This window comes from Passer domesticus, chromosome 5 (assembly GCF_036417665.1).
Source record: "Passer domesticus isolate bPasDom1 chromosome 5, bPasDom1.hap1, whole genome shotgun sequence".
NCBI classification, from domain to species: Eukaryota; Metazoa; Chordata; class Aves; order Passeriformes; family Passeridae; genus Passer; species Passer domesticus.
In genome coordinates, this window is record NC_087478.1 from 45569021 (window position 1) to 45593015 (window position 23995).

The window sequence follows — 23995 nt, forward strand, 5'->3', positions numbered from 1 at the left end:
TGGAGCAGTGGTTTAACTTTTCTGATGCCGGATAGTTGCAGATGTGTGAGCAGGAGGGCTGTGAAAGGGCACAAGTGGGTCCCGAGTGGGCACAACCCGCGTGTCTCGGCAGGTGGCAGCAGCGACGCTCCTCGCTGCTGCCGAACCCACCCCGCCGCCCCCGCACCACCTCCGTACTCACCCCCCGCGGCTCTTGCTCGCCCTGTCGCGCCAGCAGCACACGGCGAAGGAGACGGACAGTGCCAGGATGACGGCTCCGCTCAGCAGCGAGGCGGCCACCGCGATGCGGGACCCGGTGCCCGAGGGCTGCGGGGCGGCTGCGGGCAAGGGCGGTGAGCGGCGCCGGGGAAAGGGACCCCCCTCACTCCCGGCCGCCTTGCAGGTAACCCCAGAGTGACGAACAGAGAATATTTATTAATAACCTTTATAAAAGCTGATGATGAACGTGGGTGATGCTGCGCCAGCTCAATACACCAGAAAAGTTGATGGGGAAAAAAACCCCATATTAACACATCATATTTTTCTCAGATAATTAATATTATTTTATATTAATCATATAAAATTATTACATTCTATCTTATTATAAATAATAATATAAAATTAGATTATTTTATAAGATAAAATAATATTATTTTATATTGTTATAGAATAATAAAATATAAAATTATATAATATTATAATAAAAATAATAATAATATTATAAAAATAACAATATATTTCCGGGGCAGGAAATATAAAGCATTTGATGTTTCTTGTATAAAGCATAAGGGTAGCAGAAATTAAGCCCTAAAAATAGAAAGGAAAATGATTAAACAAGAAAAATAGGAAAAAGTTAAAATGTAATAAAGCTAAGAGTGGAAAAAAGTTTAAAAGGGAGAAAAGTTCAAAAGGAAAAAACGTTGAAAAATGTAAAAAAGGAAAATGTAAAAGGGCAAAAGGAAACACCTAAAAACGGGGAAAAAAAGTTAAAATGTTAAAAGAAAAGTGAAAAAGTATTAAGGAGAGCCACTTGCAACTGGCACGTGCTCAGCATGCACCGGGTGACTGTGCAGTTCAGTTTTCCTCCTGCTGGGAAAGCTTTGGCAGTGCCCTGGGCTCCCTGTGCCTGGCACCAGGAGCCGGGTGTCAGCCGGTGCCAGGTTTTGACCCAGCCTGCTGACTTGAGCAGCAGCTGCTGGCGCTGAGGGAGGCTCTGGCTCTGTGCTGAGCTGATCTCAGGTGAATTCACCCCCCGGCAGCCCCTGCCTCCTGCAGCCCCCGAATCGCTGTTGCAGTGCTGCTGCTGCTGGGGCAGGCACTTGAGCGGTGCTGGCCGCGACCGACTGGGTCCAGCTGGACCTTCCTTGTCCCCGTTTGGGGTGGCCGGGTCACCCGCGCTCCTGCTGCCCTCGCTGCCTGGGTCAGAGCGAGGAAGCCCCCGTGGCAGGGCCGGCGGCTGCTCCTCCCCACCCGCGTTAGCGCTGCCCCCGAGCCCCCGGGGGCTGGATCCCGCCCGAGCGCTCCTTACCCTGGCACTGGGGAGGGGGGTGGCTCCAGGATGAGGTGCTGTCCTGGCGGAGGCAGGCGAGCCTCTCGCTGCCCACCAGCTGGTATCCCTCCTGGCACCAGTACACGAGCACCGAGCCCAAGGAGACGCCTGAGCCTCTGTCCACGTAGTAGTATCCATAGCGCGGTGGGGGCAGAGCTGTGCATGGCACTGGGGGAGAAGGGGACATGTTAAGCGTAGGTGGTGACAAACACCCCTCCAGTGATGCTGTCGAAAGGGCTGCTAGTCCCCTGTGTCACTCCTGTGGGACCTGCAGGCCTCTGGGATTTTTAATTTTTTTTAACGTGTGTGTGGGTTTTTTGCATGGTCCAAAGGAAATACATTAGAAAGTCTAGCAGCTTTATCTGGAAAATAAGTTTTTCAGTTGCCAACTCTCCAGTGTGAGCAGCTACTGAACAGCAGAAGTGAGACTGGAAAGGTGCAGGCTGCGGAGAGTATGCAGAAAGGAAAAGGAAGAGAATGTTTTTTAATAACACAGTATTCTGGGAGAATATTGTTGGTTGGAACTCAAACCAAAGAAATATTACTCTCTGCTAGAGAGAGGCTTTTTTTTCATCCAAGCCTTTAATTTTTTAACTAGTTTGTAACTCACATCTATTTAGAGCTACCTAATTATCCTGCTTAGACCGTCTCTTTTGCATTGTACTAATACCTAGGGAGAGCCAAAAGTTAGGTAGGCTCCAAAAAGAATGGCAGTCTGACACGTGCTTGCCAACTCCCCCACCTGGATATTCTACCATAAGGCAAAGAAACTGTGGTAGCAGGTATCATGGGTATCAATATCCTAAATTAAAGGAAAATACTCTCATCAATTCAAATTTAACCAAGCTTAAAACCTGCAGGCAGAAATGTGCTTTATCTAGCTTAGGGGTAAGTTTTGTGGAATTCCAAGTGGAATAGTAAAGCTAATGTGAGAGAAAGGTCTGGTTTCCCTCTGCTTTTACTGAGATGGTGTAGGCTTCTAGTCCAGTGGGGCTGATAAGAAACAAATCAGGCTGAGTAAGATCTTTATCTCATTTCAGCAGTGCTATTAACAGGTAGTGCAGATGTCTGTATGAGTTAACTCAGCGGTGCCAGGGAGGCTGCTGAGTGTCTGGACTGGATCTTCTGTGTGATTACATTGTCCAGCACCGGCTGTTATGACCTTTGCCAATGGTCACCATGGTCTGGAGTATGACATGGGCTCGCTGAGCTGCTGCCAGCCCCAGGTGGGTGGTCACCCCACAGCAGCCCTGAGACTGTATCTCACTCACTGGGAAATGGCATGTGCTTTGCCCTGGAAAGTGGATTAAAGAAAAATAATCACCCTCAGCAGCTGGAGATTATTTCTACTTTTTTTAAAAAAAAATCTCCGTTTCTTCCCAAGGGCTGCAGCTCAGCCTCTAGGGATAGGAATGTGTTCAGTGCACATCCCTTACCCTGAGCAGACAGCTGGTCCATCGTGACATGCATAGATGTTAACAGGGAGGAGGACTTCACTCTCAAAGGAAAACATTAACTGTCGAGGTTCCTCCCTGTGCCTCCTGACTGCTTCTGGTGCAACACATCTCTCCCGTATCACAGAATCTGCTGTAGCCACCACACAAAGCCTTGTGGCCCCTGGGCATGCCCTGGGAGTGCCGCTGTGTCCGACGAGAGAAGCACCATCATGCCTTCATCCCTGCGTCCCTGTGCTCTTCCCCATGTGTTCCTGCACCGAGGGGCCCCAGGCAGCCCGCAGAGGGAGAGGCAGGAGATCGCTCGTTTCAGTACCTGACATGTTGCTCTGCACATCGGTCCCGTTGGCAGCGTCTCTGGACAGCCCCTTTCTGACGTGTCCTGCACCGAGTGAGGCGGTCCCGGGCCCAGCAGCATCACTCCAGGCAAAGCTCAGGAAGCTCCAGGGCAGCAGGCAAAGGACGATGCATTTCCCGAGCCTCTGTCCCGTCATGGCTTGGGCAAACACAGCACCATTGGGTGCCCGGCCGCCCCGAGTGCCTGCGGTTTCCCTTTGCGTCTGAGCAGGAATCAGCTGGGCTCTTAGTGCATTAAGCCCCGAGCAGCAAAGCCAGCAGCCGCTCTTCCCCCGGCACTTGCCTCTCCTGCGTGCCGGCACAAGCCCTGTGTCCCTGCTGCCAGCACTGCCAGCCCTGCTCTGGCCACTCGCCTCCAGAGCCCCATGGAGAAGGAAAACAGGTGTGGGAAAGGGAGTGACAAAGAGCAAACCCTTAGGATCCGTCCTTTACAGCCCATCTGCAGAGACTGGCTGTTAACATCTCTCCAGGTGCTGGAGCTGCACATCAGGAGCCCTTCTCCTTCTCCTCCTCCTCCACTTGCCAAAATCCATGCTTGAGCTCACTGCTGAGACTCTTATGCTGCAGACCCTCTTGTGCTTGTCTCTTCCTTCCTGCCAGAACTTAGGGCTGATTTTCTGTCAACAGCAGTGGAGTGGGATATGAGCCATGGAAATCAAAAGAGTTTCATAGCAGCAGTTCGACTGGCTTTGCCAGAATTGGAACTGGAGAGAAATCTGTTTTTCCTTTCCCTTTTCTCTGGTTGGCATCTCTCTGCCTGTCATTTCAGGCTCTGATGTTTTATAGGTGGAGGGGCTATAGTAGCAATCCTCCTGGAATGTATGTTGCTCTTACCTACCCCACCTGCCTGGTCACTTTTGTGCACCCATGAAGAGAAAAGATGCTCCATGTTGCCTTGAGGGCTTGAGAGCCAGATGTTTTGGAGCAGGCAATGCCTTTGTGCCAGGGCTCTCCCCAGCAGCCAGTACAGCAGTTGTGTGACCAGCAGGACTTTGAGGTGACTTTTGGAGCATCCCCTGCTGTGTCTGTCTTCTCCCCTCCTTGCACCCCCTGGAGCTCCTCTGGCTCTGTGGGTCTCCTTTGCCCCTCCTGTACTGAATTCTTGCGTGTCCTGGGACTTACTGGAGGTATAAGGGTTGGAGGCTGTTGTTCACTAATAGCATTGGCACAAATACAGCTTTGCATGGAGATGGGTCAGTTTTTGTTCATTTTTCTTTTATATCTGTGGTCTTTATCTGTAGTCAGTGTGCTGGGCTGCTTATGGCTGCCCCAGTGGGTTCTGAGGGGGGTGGTAATATTGCCTTGGATGTGTGAGCAGCTTCTATTTCTAAAACCCAGCAGTAGTCTTACCATCTTAGTGTGACTTACTGTCGTGCATAAAGGAGAAATAAAAATGTCAGACAGGATCAAGTTCTTGTCACATCCCATCCCAACACAGGGATATAGATGAGGGTGTCTGCTGAGTGGAGGGGAGTTGTGGGGCCAGGCAGTGGCTGGACCTTTCTTGCCTTCCTTCCCAGCACTGGAACCTGCTCTTGCTCCCACCTGGAGTAGTTCAGCAGTACTCTGGCCCTCCTTGCACTTGCAGAGAGGTTTCTTGTTATCTCCGTGAGATTTTGGATGTGGGAATGCCTTAATCCTGCTCTGTTTGTCCATCCGTCTCTCAGCCCTTTTTTTTTTTTTTTGCTGGGCTGGTATTTCTGGGCTTCTCTCCAAGGGATTTTTTTGGTTCCTTAGGAAAACCTGTTTCAACCTCCCATGACTCAATGATCTTGCTCAGAAACTACTTTCATTTCTTCACTTTTCTGGTTAATCCTTCTTAAACAGTGACCTTTCTTTGGCTCCCCCTGGAGAGCAGACCAAGGAGGTATGTTCCTCCCTGTCTCAGTGAATATTGCTGGTTTCTTGGGAGGTTTTTTGTTGTTTTGTTGTTGTTCGGGTTTTTTTTTTTCTTTTTTTTCTTTTCTCTGACTGCAGGGATTTTGCTGTTTGCTCGTGCAGTAAAAGTTTTGATGCAGGACTGTGTGCCAGTGTAACGCTGACAGCAGAGGAGCCTGCCTTGGGGCATGCCCTGGGTGCAAACCCCATTGTCTCCTGGAAGCTGGAGCACAGGCAGCCCCCTGGGCTCTGGGGATACATCACTCTGGACAGGACCGACCCTGAAGTGGTCCCTCTGTTGAGCCTGAGCCTGGGATCTGTTCACCTTCTCCTGCCGCGGCTTGCGAGCTGGTCCCTCTGCTGCTGGACCTGCGGACAGTGGGAAGAGCCTGGGGCAGTGCCCCTCCCCACTGCTGGGTGCATCCAGATGTGCAATAGCTGTGGGCCAAGCACATGCCAAAAGCATGGTCCTCAGCCCGGGGTCAGCAGGAGTCTGACTTGTCATGCATGCCAGGGAATGACCAGGCTCAGCAAAACCCCCGTGACACAATAACCACATTTGTGCTCAAAATGCTGAGTTGGTGACATGGATTAACCCTTTGCTAATGCTCTTAAGAGCTAGCCTGCGGCTGAGGGAGATAAAGGGGTTTATTATTTCAAAATCAATATCCTGCTGGAGTGGGATTTCAGTGTTGTTCCCAGTTTCTGCTTTCCAGAGGCAGACATCTGCATCGAGCTGGGCACCAGAGCAGGGCACCAGGCTGTTCCTGCAGAGAGTGCAACTTCCTCCAGGGCTCAGGAGAGGAGCATGTCCATGCCCCAGGTCAGTCCTTTCCTACTGAGGAAGGCTAAGAGGAAGGAGGAGCTAGAGGGGAAGCCACGGGGCTGCAGCTCTCCTAGCTCCACACTCTTGGCTGGTGTTGCCCACCTTTGCTGTGTATTCCCCGTGGGTGACCTTCTTCAAGGGCTGCTTCTCCATCACAGCAGCCTGCAAGGCAATGCTCAGCTGATGGTTTTCAAAGCTGACTCAAGTGTCTCTTGTGTTTGCACTCAGATCTCCCTGCTGGCTGGTGGGGATGCACTGAGGGGAAAAGCTTTCATGAACCAGAGGCATTTCTCCCTCCTTCTCTTGTGCCTCTTTGAACCTTTTAAATCTTCCCTCTGCAAAAGTGTCCCTCTCCCACACTCCCACTACTGAATTCTGAACTACAGAGAAGTTGTGGATGCCCAGAGAAATTGTGAATGCTCTGTTCCAGGAGGTGTTCAAGGCTGGATTGCATGGGGTTTGAAGCAGCCTGATCTAGTAAAAGGTGTCTCTGTCCATGGCAAGGGGCTTGGAACTAGGTGACATTTAAGGTCCCTTCCAACTCAATGATTCAGTGAACACACAGGTACTAATTTCAAGTCAGAGACTGTGGGCAATCCTCTTTGCTTGCAGAAGGTTTTCTAGACAGTACATAGAGGTGTTTTGTAACTAAATTAGTAATTGCAAGTCACTTGCTTAGTTCTCTTGCTAGTCCATCCTTCATGCAAACCAAACAGGGCTAGAGCTGTGGAAGAACAAGCTGTTTTTCAGAAGGATGATTGCAGTATTTGGTGTTTTGTTGGGTTTTTTTGCACAAAGTCTCCATGACATGCCTCTTCTATACTGCACTGCTTTTATTTCATAGCCCAGAGTTCCCTTTAAACACACCTTTGTTCAACCCCAGTAGCTGGGATTCGGTGCCACAGGTTTGTGAGAGCACTGTGGATGAACCTGCTCTCTCAGCAAGGGCCTTGGCACACCTCAGCAAGTCTGCACCTCCCCGGGTTTGATGTGCACAGCCCTGCATGGAGGGATGCCTCTCATTCAGCTTTAGACATCTTCACCTGTGCCAGTCCCTCTTGGTTTATCATTTGGGAAAGAATATGGTGCTAATAACACCAGGGCTGTGGGTTCAAGCTCTGTATGGGCCATTTACTTAAGAGCTGGACTAGATGATGCTTGTGGGTCCCTTCTAATTCAGAATATTTTGTGAATCTATCCTATTTGGGACTCCAATTTTAAGGTGCACTGGAAGTTTTGGAGGTAGTCACTGAAGGCAAAGGGAGCTCCTGTATCAGTGCTTGCATTGCAGAGGCATAAAGTTTGAGTTATGCTTCTCTCAGGGGCATAAACTGAGCCAGCCTTTACTGTCATGAGCAGCTGGCCAGGTCACTTGACTGACAGCAAGAGATATGCCATACACACAAATCTAAAGCAATCTGTATTGTATTTTTTTGTTTTCTTTCCTAAAATATTGTGAATAACTTGAAAAGGTGTGTACCTTCCAATTGATACTTAAAAGTCATTTGTATAATTGACTGTCATCAATAATCAGTAGTTCACAACACTGCTGTTCAAACATGCATTTTTGCTAATTGAATAATACCTTGTTCTGAAAAAAACTCACAATTCAGTAATTTATTGATAATCTTGTTATATACACTTAAATATCCACATAAATGTTCATGTATACGTTGTATATACAATATTTAAATATACACAGAGACTGCCTATTTTTCTTGCTTATTTCCAAAGGCAGGATATTCCAGGCTGGGGCATTTCACATGGACCTCATAAATTTCTGTTTTGACATATACATTGTGCTATTTCATAACCTTCATCGAGCTTCCAGATTATTAACCTTCTGTTGGCCAGAGGTTGGCATTGTTAAACTCTTCATTCCTAACAGGCTTAATGTTCAGGCTTTTGGCTCTGTGCTATCATACTATGTACTATATTACTTATCATGTTTTATATTAAAGTCTACAGTCTTGGTACTCTAAAAAAGTGCATTTTTTGCACTGCAGGATTTCCCAGGTGAGGAAGCTGGCTTTCTGCCCAGCATTTTGTGAGGAAAAGGATTGTTGTTATTATTTTGCTCTTCTCATCCTATTCACTTAACACTCTTTTGTGTGGGCAGTTGTACATGCTAGTTTAGGGTGACACAGATGTTGTTATGCACCCAAGCCTTTTGGATGTTAAACAAGTTTAAATTGTTTAAGAAGCTTTGGTTACTGAATACCTGGGTCTCATCTGAAAACAAGGTTATGGCAGGACTGAGGAGTCATTGAACAGATGCTGGGCTGAAATTAACAGGTAGGAGACTTTTTTTTTATAAAAATAAAAAATTACTGAGAAGATAGACCAGCCCCAGAGGAATATTGTGCCATTCCAGGCTAGAACTAGATGATCTTTAAGGTCTCTTCCAAACCAGCCCATTTAATAGAGGGTACAGCAGCACGTCAGCTTGAGCTGGATGCCTTTGGAGAGGGACCATGAATAAAGAAATCCCCAGGCAATTATATGCTTAAAATGCTTAAGATTACACACTTGCCATTCATGTGCTCTTAATGCAGTTTTTTAGTCCAATGGTGATTTTTGGTCTGGGTCTTCTGCTATCTTATTGAACTCTGTCTTCATGCAGGTAGGCCAAGGCCTTATTTTACTGAGTTGATGGTTGTAGCATTTTTATCTTCTGTTTTTCACTTCTTGTGCACCTGTTCACTGGCAGAACATGGGGAACTAAAAAAGAGTTAGACTCAGGATAAATACTACAGCTAAATAATCAGTGTATTATCAATATTCGTCTCAAACTAAAGACAAAACACAGCACTGTACCAGTTACTAGGAAAATTAACTGTATTTCAGTCAAAAGCATATCTCTATGAAAGTCCACAGCTTGTGGCTCAAGGCTTCAGGAAGTCCAGCTGCTCATGCTAAGCAACTAAAGCTAAGCAAACATTATTCTAAATCACACAGTATTACAACTATGACTCATTCTATTTCAAGTTTATTTAAGCTAAACAACAAATATATGTCAACACTAGGTCATTGGTTGCTGCCATAAATAAATTCACAGTAAAAGCTTCATACTTTTCAGGCTGTAATAGGAGTATCCTACAAGATGACAATGTTTGTATGTCAGCCAAAACATACAGTACTTTGCATATAAGTTTGCATAAGTGAAACTGTCTGGTAATTGAATGTCCCAAAGATGAAGACAAAGATCTTCAAACAGGCCCAACCCACACAAAAAAATGCAAGTTGCTGCTGAAGCAGTAATGAAGCAACAATTTCCAAGACTGTGTGGGATGCCTCTCTGATATCCTCCAGCATCCTTACCTGTGGATGAAGTTTTTTTGTCAAGAGTTACTGATTCTCTCATTCCAGGGAAGGGCTGCCTTCCAGATTGATTTGAATGCCAGTCCTCTAATCAGCTGGAGGAAAGGAGTCACTTATATAAGCCAAAGAAAAGGAAATACTTCTGCAATACAGCTCACATGAATAGCTAGGACTGAGCGCTGCTTGGCTCCTGAAATCCAGCTTCTGCATCTTCTCACCCCGTTTCTTTGGGGCTGTTTGGGCTGAAAGGAGTGGGAATTTGGGAGGCTTTCCTCTTCTGACTGGTTCTCTTTCAAGGCAGTCGGTGAAGGCAAGCAGAAGGCATGACACCCTCTTCAGACAAAGATATCAACGGGCTAGGTAACCCCAGCTTTGCGGTGAGTCTGCTCTCTGAAGGGTCATTCTTGCATAAAGAGGTGCAAACCCTGTGGAAGGAGAAGAAGGGGAAAGCTGGGAGCTCGGGCTTTTGTCTCGGCTCTCACTGACAAGAATCTGAGGAATGATTTCCTCACTACAGTCCCTGCTGCTGCTGCAGGATCAGCATACTTTCTACTCTTTGGTAGCCTGTTAATTTCTGTTCCCTCCACTATTTCTAAAATTATAGTGTAGATGAATGGCAGTGCACGTGTATCTGTACTGAAAAACAGGTGAGCTTGTGGCTGTATTTCTGGATAAAGCACTTTATGTATTCATTAGAAAAATTTCAATAGAATTTTAGCCTAGTAAAGACTGTGTTTCTTTGTCCTTTGGACCTATTTCCAGTGAGGTGAATTGTTAGAAAGGTGGGCGAAGAAGGGATTTGGTTGTCAGCTGAGGAGGGCACCCTGTAGAATTACAGACGTGTAGTAAAAGCTGTAAATGATGTGCCAGTTCAGGGGTGTGTGGTACACTGAGAATGCTGCTAGCTATAACAGTAATGGGAAAGGTCCTGGGACATGACAGCCCTCTTCCTATCCCAAAGCAGGGATCACCTCCATTAGAAACCAAAAACTTTGCTTATTTTCTGTCAACAGATGTGAAGGAGTGGGGTCCTGCAAAAATCTTGCTACCGTGATACAGACCACCTGTCTGTGCTACCTTGGAGGAAGCATTTAACTTCCTTGTGTACAAGTCCCACATTTCTTGCATAGCTCTGGGTGAGCTTACTACGTGCAGTGGAGGTGCTGTGCCAGCTGTGGGCAAAGCCTCAGGGAAGTTGTCAGAGTCAGTCAGTTTTCTTTCATTATTTTTAACAGACCCTCCATTTTAACTTGTTCTGCCATAACACATATCAGACTTGTGAATTTTTATGGTTTGAATCACCCTAAAGAAGGTGGAAGACAAAGGTCTTTTACCTGTGGTTTGAGCAGTTCAGTTCCTGACTGATGCACTTATTTAAGATGTGATTGAGGGCTCTTGTGCTGTGTCTGGAGCCTGAGGGCACATGGAAGGTGTACTGGTCCCCTGGATTCATGGGAGCAGCTGGGCTCAGAACCCCCAACAGTGGTTTCCCTTCCCTGCTCCAGACTGCTCCTGCCTTGTCCTCTTGCCAGCATCTCAGCCTCACAGGCTGGCTGAGGTTGGAATGCATCTCTGGAGATCACCTTCTCCAAAGCCCTGCTCAAGCAGGGCTGTCCAGAGCCACCTGCCTCGGGCTGTGTCTACACAGTTTTTAATACCTCTAAGGATGGAAAATCCACAACCTCTCTAGGCAACCTGTGCAGTGCTTGGTCACTCTGACAGTTTTTAATACCTCTAAGGATGGAAAATCCACAACCTCTCTAGGCAACCTGTGCAGTGCTTGGTCACTCAGACAGCAAAATATATTTTCAGATTTTAAGATGGTAACTCCTGCATTTCAGTTTGAGTCCAGTGCCTCTGCTCCTTTCTCATCCTGATATCTCCACTCCATCCTTTTCCTGATGAGCCCTGCTCACTCCCCTCCAGCTCCTGGGGAGGGTCAGGCTCTCATGTGATGATCATGCGGGGCTCTTACTGGCACAGGCTCTGCCTGCCTGGAATATGCCTCCTGGTTAATACAGGGGAAATTGCAGTGGAAAGAAAGGAGCTTACTGCTGTCTGCCTAGCTTAGCATTTGTCTACACATGGTGTTATTCAGGAGTAGTTGTCTCCAAATAACTCCATGCATGGGCAGTCTTAAGTACCTTGCTGTACATTTGTTAATCCATGGCTCAGGCTCTCTTATTCTGAAATGAAAATGTCTGCACAGGGAGTTATTAAGGAACAACTTTTGCTCTTGAAATTCATGCCTGAGTCCAGTTTGAATTAAGTCTGCCTTCACCAATCTATTTTGAAGTATCTGTAATGCTCCTAGTTTGCCTAGGCTGGATAAATACACTGTGTTTGTTAAAGAGGCTTCTCCATTGTAGGAATCCTGGAGCAGAGTCTTGGGCTTTAAGTTGATTAAGGTTGTTTATTCGAGTGGTACTGCAGTAGAAACAGCTCAAGCTGGGTGCTGCTGGGGAGGGACCTTGAACAAAGAAATTCATAATTAATTCAATTATACCCTTACAACCTGAGTTCCCCACCCCTCACACAACAGTTCAATAACAATATTAGGGTCTGGGTCTTGGGGATTACATGGTCTGTTTTCAACAGCATGACCTAAAATGGGACTTTGGAGACTCAGCCAAGAGAATGCAAAACTGGAGGTTTCAGGCAAATGATTTTGGTAATAATCTGCCACACCTGCAAAATTTACAACAGAATGCAACATTAATTTTACATCTCTGTTCCTGACCACAGCACTACCTGTTTGTCTCCATCAGTAGGTATGCCAGGAGTGTTACTGCAGACACTTTGCTATTGTGTTGGGTATTTTGGTGTCTTGAGGCTTCTGCAGGACTTGGAGGATAAAAAAATCAAAAAAACAACAAACCCAAAAAAGTTTGGTGCAGACAAACTGATTAAGCTTCTCCAGACAGTAGGTTTCTGTCCCTGCCTGATAGAGTAGGGCATCTCAGCCCAGAAAAGCCCTCTGCTGCCAGGATACTGAGGACTTGCTGATTGGAGACAGGCCAATGAAACAAATGCTTTGGGATCTTGGGATCTTAATTAGCTTTTGCATCTGGCTCTAAATGTTGTGGTTTCCCAGGCAGCCTCTTTCCACCCTATGTGTGTGTGTGTGCACAGGGGTCAGAGTGGGCTGAAAGGAGGCATGGACAACTAGGAGAATTTGCTCAATTTCAAAGCTGTGGCAAATGAAGCAAAGCACTACTTTGCTTTCCTTGGCAAAATGCATCTTTATATAAATAAACACTGAAAGGCATAGAGCTCCCTGGGAAGCCCTCGGTCTTCTGGCTGCCTGGGAGGGAGACCTGAGCCTCCCTGGGTAGCAGTTTCAGCCAGATCCTTTGGCATGGATGCTGGGATTTCCCATCTACTGGTGTCCCTGTATTTCACCCAGCTCCTCTGGAGGAACAGGGTTTTCTAGTAGGACAAAAGGGAGGTGTCTTTATCAAGGCAGAATACTGGTAAAGGTGAGCATAAGGAGTCTGAAAGAGAAGACCCAGGAGATGAAATATAAAATGTGCTTCTACTCAGTAATTAGCGGCAGCCAGGTATTTTAGCATGTTTTATACAAAATACTGTTTGGGTGGAATTGTCAGGAGGTACAGAGACCAGAGGACAGTGCAGCTTTCACTGGTAAGCCCACTGCACACTCTTCCTTGCTTCTGGTTGCAGTTTCTTCATCCTTAACTAGATTTTAATGATATTTACTCACTTTGTCTGGATGTCCCTTTGAGATTGAGACACCATCTAGTGTTTCTTCAGGCTTAGACACACCAGCACATACAAAAATTTTCCATATATGTTTTGTGCCTCTGTTTTAATTTTCCGTCCTTTGTTTTTTTTGTTTGCTTGTTTGTTTTGGTTTTGTTTTTTTAAAGATCACATATTGTTGAAAGCTACACAGGGGGTATTCCTTCCAGACGTGGAGCGTGGCTGCAAGAGAGGTGGTTGCTGGATATCTACAAGGCCAGGCTCTGGCTAACAAAGTGTCTCTCCTGTTGTCCAGGGTAAACATGGGAGCCACTGCCATTCCTCACCAGATCGTGGTGCCTGGGGCCCAGAGGAGGGTGGAGGCTCTAGCCACAGCGGGACCAAGCTTGGCTACAGTGTCACAGATGTGCCTCCCTGGTATCTGTGCATCCTGCTGGGCATTCAGGTGAGATGGGAAGCAGGTGGAGGCTGGGAGTAGGTGAAAGTTACGTGGCTGTTCAGCCAGTTAACTGGGGTGAAACCTGAATTTGGGAGTGTTTTACTTCCGCAGGGCTTGACTGGAGCTCTGAGGCTGGATCTTAGTGAGCTCAAGTCCTTTAGTTCACATCCTTAGCACTGACTATTATCATCATGACCACAGCTACATTACACTCTTGGAAGTGCAAATGGTCAGGCAGTGTCCTGGGGTTGGGGTCAAACAGTAAATAAGAACTTTTTGGCTACCTTGGCTGAAGGCAGCCAAATGTGTAAGGGGTTTCTGAACTTCTGCCTTCCCATGGCAACAAAAACTCAGCAGCAGGCCACATCTGTTTTGGCTGGTGTCTGTGCCCAGGTGTGTTAAATGACCCAGTGCCACCAATGCCATGCAGGGTAGGCAGCCTGTGGGAAAAGAGACCTCAGAGTCTTAAGATAATGATGGACTGTGCTTGGAGGTTGGTGGAATTTTGTACTTTGTTTTCTTAAAGGGAAATTTAGAGTGTATCAACCCAACACATCTGCATCATAATTTTAATAAAACATGCCTGTAATGAATAAAGTGTGTTTCTGAGTGCCACTGCAGTGCTGTGCTCCAAAGTGAGAGTGAACAACATAGGTTAATAGTGAAAACAAAAAGAGGTTTTAAAAATTGTTTTCAGATTTAGTCATTTACAACAGGTCATTGCAGAAATATGTCTGTGCCTCTTCTGACAAATACAATGCCCAATTCTTCCATTCTTTGGCACTCACTTTCTATAGTTATCCATAATTGTGCTGTGTGAGAAAAGCTACTAATGGCAAAAAACGTGTAGCTCCAATTTGCCAACTTTTTATGTCATCCTTTGTGGTGCAAATAAGATGGACTGAAATATTTGCATTCACTTTGCCTGATTGCTCTCTCCATGTACCTTGGGAGGTCCGCAGCTTCCTGGAAAAGTATGTCCAACAGCTTTGTGTGCAGATGCTGGGGATAAACTGGTCATGTCTGACAGTGGCCTGGGAAGTCCACAGCACTGCAAAAGGTCTTTGGACGTGTAAAGGAGGAGACAGCTCAGTGGGTGCATTGCAATTCCTGTAGGTGCTTTGCAACAGCTCCTAACAGAGCATTAAAGCTGCCTAAAAAAAAGGAGAGAGAATGGGTAATGTTAGTATTGCCCAAGCACAGATCTGTGAGTTCTCTCAACAGCATGGTAATAACACACAGCCAGTTCTGTGTCCTTCTTCACCCAGTCTTTCTCTGTGGCTCCTAGCACTTCTTGACAGCCATAGGAGGTCTTGTAGCCGTTCCGCTGATGCTCTCCAAAGGCCTTTGCCTCCAGCATGACCTACTGACCCAGAGCCACCTGATCAGCACCATCATCTTTGTCTCAGGAATTTGCACCCTGCTGCAAGTCCTCTTTGGAGTAAGGTAGGCTAAATGCAGGAGCTGAGAACATGAGCAATTACTGTGTGCTAGGCCACCACCCTGTTGAAGAGTTTATCAGTTATTTGTTACCCTTGGGCATCGGGGTCCATGCCAAAGCACCCTGAAACTGCTGAGAGCTTTGCAGGCTTACCTTGCTGTTCCGAATTTTGCATCTCCTGATACTTCCTATACTTTTTGCTGGGCTTAAAAGGAATCTGTCCTCAAAATAATAGAGCATTGCAACATGCAGTAAAAGTACCTGCTTGTTCCTTACTCCAGGGATCTTCCAGCTGATGCAGGAGCCTTCTGATTTGGGCCCAGGGTCAAGAGAGCACAAATTCTACAGGAAACTCTAGAGATGAAGTCCATGTGCCACCACTTAGGGACTCAGGGAAGAGTTCAGCAGCACATCCTCTTAGGTTGTGCCACTTCCCATGCTCAGGGATTTGTAGCATAAAAGGTAAATCCTTTGCTGATGAGCAGCTAGCAGTGAGATGATCATGGAGTTGCCATTCAGTACCCAGAAAAAGAAGTATTTAATGAGAGTACTGCAAGTACTCCCCCTTTCCAGAAAGATCCTGTATCTTTGCTGACCTTGAAAAATTTCTTCTATTCCCCTTGTCATAACTCTGGGCTGTCTCTCTCTTTCCACAGGCTGCTTTTTCCTCCAGTATGGCGGGAACCCATGTTTTTTGCTTCAAAGACAAAAGTTATCCATTCTGTGCCTTCTGAATCTGAGGGACTGTGGTTAATCACTGTCAACTGCCAGCTGCGCAAAATGTTTTTCCTCCTTCTGCTTCATTCACTACTGAAACTTTTCTGTCTCTCTTAGTCTTAGGAAGTGTCTGTAGACAAACTTCCTGAGGTGTGCTCCCCTTCTCCTACATTGCTACAGGAGTAGTGGAGGAAGGAGGAGCACCTTGACCACAAAAAACAGAGAAACTGGGTTTCCAACTAAATTCAGGCTGGAGTGCATGACCATCGCTGCTGGTGCAATTCTGAGCTCTCCCAGGCACCCTCCAAACACCTTGGTGCATTTCTGAGAGCTGTAATGTCCCCTGCTCTCTGTTAACTGGGGATTAAAGAGTAGCAGAGAGCCTTTCTCTCCCATGGATGAATAGCTAATTGAGGTACAACAGATCAAATTAAGTGGTAAGGAGTTGTTCCCATGGGATAAACTTGAATGGCTTTTGCCATGCTGAGGGTGCAGTTGCCTTGTTGCTGACCCCAACAATAAGGCATGAGGAAATTCATGAAGCAATAGCCAAGGGAAAAGCTGACCCACTGCAACCTGCAACTCAGTCATGTTACACAGCATGAAAAGGCAGCAGTGGGTCCCAGACAGTTGCTGGAGACACTGTGAGGCTCCTGAGGGCAGACACAGGTCATTTGCCCTTATGGTGAGTCTTGCTTAGTAAATGCTTGGACATCATATACTTAATATCAACACATAGTATTGCCTTCCCTATTTCTGCAGCTTTCCCTCTTGCAAACCTCACAGGAAAGAGTTCAGTGTACCCCATGAGCATCACCTTGGCACCCTGTTTTCCTCTGAGCCTACCCATGGCAACACTGGGTGAAATATCTTAGGGACCAACACAACAGGAACTATAAATCTATTGTTGGACTCTAAGTCATGGCCCTGGGCCTTCTCTGTTTCTTTTGGTTTGTTTTTTGTGCCTTGCCCAACAAAATTGTTTCAAAGCTTTGACAGTGCTTCAGTTGTGCATGACTAGTATAAATATTTGGTTTAGGTGACAGAGACATGGTCTGTTACATCTACGCCATCTCTTGTTTAAAGAATGTTAGAAATTCCTCGGTTTCAGGGAAGCTGTGCCCTGCAAAAGCAGTCACCTGAATTGCTGTCCCATGGCTTTTCTGAACAGGTGCCATGAGAGCTCCTGGCACAAGGAAAGGTTGCTTTAGGGGTTTTCCTAGGGGTGCTTCCTAAAGGAAGGAAACAGAGGCACCTTGGAGATTTCCCTTGGCTGTTTCAGGGATGTTGTCCCCACCCTCAGGCAGCTTAGGATTTTTCAAGCACAGTAGAGGAATGGTTAAAAATACTCCCACTGCAGTGAGGGTTTTGAGGAGCCAGTCAGGCCTTTTAGGTCTCTGTCTTCATTTCTTCATGCATAGTAAAAGAGGCTGGTGCAGCTCAAAAGAGCATTGCTCTGCTCTGTAAATCTCTGCATGAAGCCAGTGCTGAACTGCTCTGGAAATACAGCCTCCTTGCTACTCTGAGGGATTCCCAGAGGGAGAGATACTCTAAGCCAGGAGACATGTGGTGCGGGGGGAGAACCAAGGTCTCACCCAGTCAGTGTCCATAGACCCCTCCATGCAGGTTTCCTTTCTAGTTTCAGTGGAAATGCAGAAGAGGAATTGGCATTAAAACCCAGTGTATTAAAAGCCAAGTCACCTTTTCTATCACTCTCAGACTGAGGATCGTTGTGACATGGAGAGTAGCTAGTGCATGCCCTTGTGTGCATGAGCACATTGTGAAGAAAACCAAAGCAGCCAAAGGAGAGAGAGGAAGCAACTGGATATTGGCAAGATTGACACTGAGCTTTTCTTCAGCATCTCACCATCTTTCTTTCTTGGTCTTCTTCCCTCCGCCAGATTTTTCCTACTCTGTGCAGGTCTGTGGTCTCATCAGCCATTAGAAGCACTACTTCTTCCTTAACATGGGGTAGCAGGGTTGACTGTAGCACTGATGTGCCCCTCCATTGGTGGTATTTGAACCTCAGCTCTTACCCCATGTCAGTGCTCTTGCATGCAGTGGGCAGCAATTCCTCCCCATAGTCAGTGACAATGACCTGCCACAACAATTCAAAAGATACTGTCAGAAGCTATAGGCAGACTGATTTTTAAAATTATTTTGCTTTCCTTTCTTTCCTCCCTTATAGAGCAGAGTTTCTAGCACTCTCACTTGTCATTTTTTTCCCCTCTGCTTTCCTTCCAGGCTGCCTATTGTTCAAGGAGGGACTTTAACATTCCTGACCCCCACCTTGGCAATGCTGTCTCTCCCCAACTGGAAGTGCCCAGCCTGGACAAACAACGCCACCCTGGTGAATGCCTCTTCACCAGAATTCATCCAAGTCTGGCAGACACGGATGCGAGAGGTATGTTGCATTTTCAGCAGCACCTGCTCTGTGTCAGGGCTGCTTGCTTTCAGTAAAGTCCCTGACCATATCATGGCCACCACAGCTGGAGAAACTTCTATTCCCAATGAACCTTGGCCCTCAAGCTGTTACAGCTTTCTAAACATCTATTCTCTCAAAAAAGTAGGTGCTTCACTGCTGCTGAGCAGGGGACATGCAGACCTCCTCAAGTGATTTATGGTCCCAGCAAAGTCTCCACTGGTCCAGTCAGATCCCTTCTCTATAAAGCATGGTTAGCCTAGAAGAAGAAAGGGAGCGAGAATATTTTCAAGGAAAGAACCTTGTCTAAGCACAGGAAGCCTAGTAAAAAATGCAAGGCAAAACCTACTGTAAATATTAAGGAAAAGGACATTCTTGAGTAATCAGAAGGGAGGAGTTTAATTGCCTTATTCTACATCAATTGCCTTTATCAGAGCAAGTGACTAAATTTGCCTCTGTGGATCCATTTGTTGGTGTGTTTTCCAAACCTCTTGGGAATTTTTGAAAGCTCACCAGGGGTTTGCTGTGCAGCACAGGTTGCTCTCTGCTGATATACATAAATCTATCACAAGGGCACTGCTGACATCTCGTTTCAGCCTGGGTCATTCACCCAGCCTGTGTTTCTCTTCCCTTTGGAGCTGGGGAAAGGAAGGTGCTCAGCACCACAGAGGTTCCAGCTTGTCACCAGATCTGAGAAGGCAGAGAGCAGCCCTGCCCCTGCCTGAAGCTGACACTGAAGTGAGCAGCATTTCAGAATGTAATTGCTGGCTCCTTGGCAGTGATTGTCAAACACTGGGAAGTTCAGGGTGATAAATGTGTTCCCAGAGTGAAACTGATACTCAGGAAAAAAAAAAGAGGCTGTGATGAGTCACTTGCTTCAGCAGTGTGCTGAAGAGACCCAAGCCCTTCCCAAAAGGAAGATCAGTGGATACTATGGCCCTGCTTTCCCCCTGTTTTTGGGGAAAGAGCTTTTCCCCTGTCTTGGGGGAGCAGGCAGGAGAGTGCAGGGCAGGTGATGCATGCTTGGGTGGCCCAAGGGGACAGGGAAGAGGTGATCTCTGGAACAAAATTAGCCCTGGTGAGGACTAAATCCATCAGCCATGGCGGGAGTTGCTGTGCTGCTGCTTTGGTGGTCCTTCCCACATGTAATTCTCAGCCAGGTTTTACTGTTGTTAGCAGGAGGCCTCCATGCCAGTCTGTCACTCGAGACTGAGCCTGGCTCTCCTGCTGGATTTGCACTGACCTGAAGAAAGGGCTCAACAGCTGGAGCTCCTTCCAACCTCTGTTTTCATCCTCCGTTTTTCCAGGTGCAAGGAACTATCATTGTAACTTCTTGTTTTCAAATCTTCGTTGGATTTTCTGGCCTGATTGGATTGCTGATGAGGTTCATCGGCCCCCTGACAATTGCCCCCACTATCACCTTGGTTGCACTACCTCTGTTTGAGTCGGCTGGAGATATGGCTGGGCAGCACTGGGGCATAGCATTCCTGTAAGTCTCACATCTCTGCGGGAAAGATGAGAGTACACAAACCACCTGCCTCTAATATGAAACCAAACATCACAGTCCATAGCAGAGTTCCCCTGGGTTCAAGGTTTATTTGTTGAGCACTAACATGTGACAGGCTTGTGCAAGGCAGCCATGTGACAGTCATTCTCCTCCAACTCCCAGGAGGCGAAGCCCTCAGCAACAAAGCAAAACCCAAAAATGAGTTTAAAAAACACTGATTTTTGTAAAAATACAAAGTTCTTGGGTCAGTAGAGATACAAGCCTTCCCCATGTGTGTGCAGTCTCCATCACCATTGTCTATACACACAGTCTTACACACCCATTATTTAAGTTTAAAAGACATTCCTAAAATGACCAAGTTGAGCATTCAGGTATTCTGTGTTGAAATAGCTGGTGCTTTATGTATTGTCTTCACATGAGTAGGAGGAATTGTTCTCTCCAGAGTCGTAAGGCTGCTGAGCACCTTTGTTTATGCAAATGAACAAAGTGTGCTCTCACGCAGTCTGTCTGGACTCTGTAGCATTAGAAACCACAAATGTAAACCAGTTCCTCCTCAGACTTTCTTCCTCCAGTCATCCAGTGCTTTGAATTGCGTATGTCATGGAGTGTCTTTGCAGAGAAGTGAGGACAGAGTTTTCTTTGCACTGTTGGAATTCTGCCTGTCCCTGACTATTGCACCTACAGTTTGTCACCTTTTCACGTGGAGAAAACTACCAGCTTTCCAGTGAAGTCAGTGCACTTCAGCTGGTGCAATTGATTTCTCACCAAATCCTATCCAGATTAATTCACTCCCTGTATAAAATTTAGATTTGTTGTAAAATAATGAGGAGCCCTTCAGAGGCCTGGCTAACCCAGGAAACGTCCATGGTCTTCTACCAGCTCAGCAGTCGAAGTGGGATGCCCAGCCCCTGCCCTCTCTCCACATGTGGTAGCCTCCAGCTTGATCTGGTTGGCCTCTCTGGGCAAAAGGCACATGGGGGGCAGGCTCTGAGTGCACCCAGATGTGCTGCTGTTCCCAGATGTGTCCTACACAAGGGATGGGAGAGGAGCAGCTGCAGTTACTCCCCTCAGCACAAGCCCTGGGTGCTGCCAGGGACACATGGGAACACCCCTGCCATGGGGGACCCCTCCGTCGCTCAGCGCTCACAGACAGAGAGTCATGCTCTTCTTGGCTGGCTGGGAGGGCTCTGAGGGCACCATGTGCAACCCCACAGAACCACCATGGTTTTTTCTTTCAAAACAGCACAGGAGATTTGCACGGGCAAACCCAATCTTCTTTTACTCTGTGTTACAGGAGCTTTTTGCCCCTTGAAGAGCAAAATAGATAAACCAGAAATCAGGAAAGAATAAATCCTGTATTTCTAGTATATCTGAATTACACAGGCAGAACCTGAACCTTGCATGTCTCTCAGGTCTTTCTTTTACTTATGAGGCATTTTGTAACCTTTCTGCAACTGTGTTGTACTCACAGATGCACTGCCTGTGGTGTCAGTCTTGAAACAATAAGGGTAAAAGAGTTATTTGCAAATATGCGGAGCTCTCAGTAGATTGTGGTGGAAAGCCTGCTCCATGTCTGGCTTGGTGGAGTGGGGAGCCACCCTCTGCTGCTGAGAGACTGTTTTTATGGGTCTTCTGGAGTCTTGGGTTCTTTGGTAGTTCTTTGGGGACAGGTGGGCAGCTGGGCATCCTTTTGTTTATGGTCTCATTTCCCCTCCTTCTAGGACTATTTTTTTCATAGTTCTGTTCTCTCAGTACTTGAAACATGTTGCTGTGCCACTGCCGTCTTACCAGAGAGGCAAGAAGTTCCACTCCTCTCCAATCTACCTCTTCCAGATCTTCCCGGTATGTTGGGGATCCTGGATACCAGGGAATTGTGTCAGGGACTGGCCTCACCCACCCCGGGCTGCCTGGGCTCTTTCCACTCGTGTCCAGATGAGTGAGTGCTTCCCAGCTGAGCCTGTGTGGTGAGGGGCAGACAGGAAAAAGCTCCCCATGGCCCTAATTATTGGGAGGGAGGGAGGGAGGGAGGGAGAGAAGGAGAGAAGAAGAGAGGGCCACGAGGCTGCAGACGCAGCCGTGGCCTAACCAGACCCCACTGCTGCTTGTGATGGGCAGGTGCTGCTGGGGCTGTCCCTGAGCTGGCTGCTCTGCTACGTGCTGACAGTGACCAGCGTCCTCCCTGCGGCCCCCGCTGCCTACGGCCACCTGGCCCGGACAGACAGCCGTGGGGACGTTCTGTCACAGGCTCCCTGGTTTCGGCTGCCTTTCCCAGGTACCACTGCCTCCCCTTCCCCATCCTGCCTACTCCGGCTTGCACCTCCACCTATGACTACCCGGAGGAGATGAAATGTCAAAAATCAGGCGAACACCCACAGGCATTCCTGCTGTTCTTCCTTCCCCGGGGCGGATTTCAGGGCAAATGAAACCCTGAAATTCCACCTAAACCGAGCTCTTTACTTGCAGGCCAGTGGGGAACGCCAACAGTGAGCCTGGCCGGGGTCTTTGGCATCCTAGCCGGGGTGATTTCCTCCATGCTGGAGTCCGTGGGAGATTACTACGCCTGTGCCCGCCTGTGCGGGGCCCCGCCGCCGCCCAAGCACGCCATCAGCCGCGGCATCGGCATGGAGGGCATCGGCTGCCTCCTGGCCGGGGCCTGGGGCACGGGCAGCGGCACCACGTCCTACAGCGAGAATGTGGGAGCCCTGGGCATCACCAAGGTGAGCCTCGCCGCCTCCCGCAGCGCTCCCCCGCCGGGGCGTGTACAGGAGGCTGTGTGCTGGACCAGGGGAGTGATCTCAGGCCACCTCCCAGAAGTTTTATAACTTATATGTAACTTAGAACACGGGAAAATTGTGGCTTGGCACGTTGGTGACCGGCTCAGCAGCATTACAAATGACTTAGCAGAGGTGGGCAGTGCTTCCCTTTCTGTGCCTCTGGCCTGCACAGGGAATTTGTGCACTCACTCAGACACCTGGCCTAGGTAAGGCTGAAGAGACTATGGTGCATCTGAGCTAACCTCTACGGATGCAGAGAGGAAGAGGAGAGAAAGGGAAAGGGTGAATATTAATAAGGCTTCAAATTCCACAACTTCTATAACCCAAGGATGGCAATCGTGTGAAAGGTAGACTATTTCTTCAGGGTTGTAAAATGTGATTGCAAAGGTTTGTGTGTGAGTCCCTTGAGTATATTAATTGCACTTATCAGGGAAAGAAATTTCCAGAGATAAGCTTGACAATCAGATCAAAGATTTTCACTAAGCCTTGCAACCATAGGATAGGCTGACAGATATCTAGCTGCTAACTGGACAACATTTTCAAATCATTGCCAAATAAGCAATGTCATGCCAGAAGAGCTGTGAGTCAGTAAATAAATGCAGCTTCCTTACAGCTTCCACTCTGTAATATTGCTTATTTCACTGGATTTTACAAACCTCACTCACCACAAGCATTTTTCACACAATGCAGTGTTAGTGTTGGACTGAGGTGGCTGCCTCAAGCGCCAAGGGCTGCATGGATGTCTGCATGGAGTCCAGTTCAGCCTATCACCACGTGTGCATTGTCACTTAAGAAGTCTGTGCATACTAACCATCTACCTGAGCCAGTTCTTTCCTGATGTGTAGTTTGCTGCATGCACTGTATGTATAGGATGCTGCCCAAATTCATAATTACCAGATTATAGGACATGTATTCTCACAATGTATGCTACGTCCTCCAGGAGGACATGCCATTTTTGCTGATTCAGGAGAGATATTTCCTTTGGATCCCACCTCTGCTCACTCTGTCCACACTTGAAAGAGCTGAAAATGGAGTGTCATCTCAGTCAATTTAAATCAGTGTAAACATCTGCCTGGGACAGATGGAGGTGCTGAGAGCACAAGGCAGATTTAATTTCTTTTTTATGTGGGAAACACGTTGTTCCATAACAAATGGAAACACAAGGGACTTGTTTCCTCTCTTAAACAGAGATGTCCAGCACCACCGGAGAGGTCTTTGGAGATCTCAGATACATACAGGGGCTGACAGATAAGGCAAGGAGAAGCTGCTAGAAGCTGCCAAAATGCAAAATCTTACAGGGCACCAGGCACTAATATTTAAATTGCTTGATCAGGCCCAGTATGCCAGTACTGAGAACTCCTTTCCAAGAAAAGGAGGATTTTAAGGAGACCTCAGAGTCACCACATGTTGGGGGGAACCCTGCAGTATCTTCAGCCTTAAGAAAGAAAACTGATTTTATTGTTCTCCTGACATAATTGAAGCAAACTCCAAACTAGTGGCTTTAGCAGAATATGGTCACAGTGCTATCACTGGATTAGGTCTTTTGCCTTTAAGGCCAACTCCATATACATGGTAATTCAACATTTTAGCAAAGTGAGACTTTGAGTC

The 23995-nt window shown here is 47.3% G+C and overlaps 1 protein-coding gene across 6 annotated transcripts in view; it reads left to right on the forward strand.

The window, feature by feature from the left end:
• LOC135300433 (solute carrier family 23 member 1-like) overlaps window positions 1–23995 on the forward strand; it is a 31811-nt gene that overhangs the window by 2383 nt on the left and 5433 nt on the right. For 2 of the 6 annotated variants that reach the window (XM_064419887.1, XM_064419883.1), the window contains exons 2-8: window positions 13383–13532; window positions 14815–14972; window positions 17929–18088; window positions 19414–19595; window positions 21335–21455; window positions 21729–21885; window positions 22077–22330. In XM_064419887.1, the coding sequence (XP_064275957.1) occupies window positions 14857–14972; window positions 17929–18088; window positions 19414–19595; window positions 21335–21455; window positions 21729–21885; window positions 22077–22330 (990 nt within the window). In that variant the 5' untranslated portion in view covers window positions 13383–13532; window positions 14815–14856. Of the gene's footprint in view, window positions 1–9515; window positions 9742–13382; window positions 13533–14814; window positions 14973–17928; window positions 18089–19413; window positions 19596–21334; window positions 21456–21728; window positions 21886–22076; window positions 22331–23995 lie in introns of those variants that run through there. The other 4 variants (XM_064419886.1, XM_064419885.1, XM_064419884.1 and 1 more) reach the window with 3 other exon arrangements.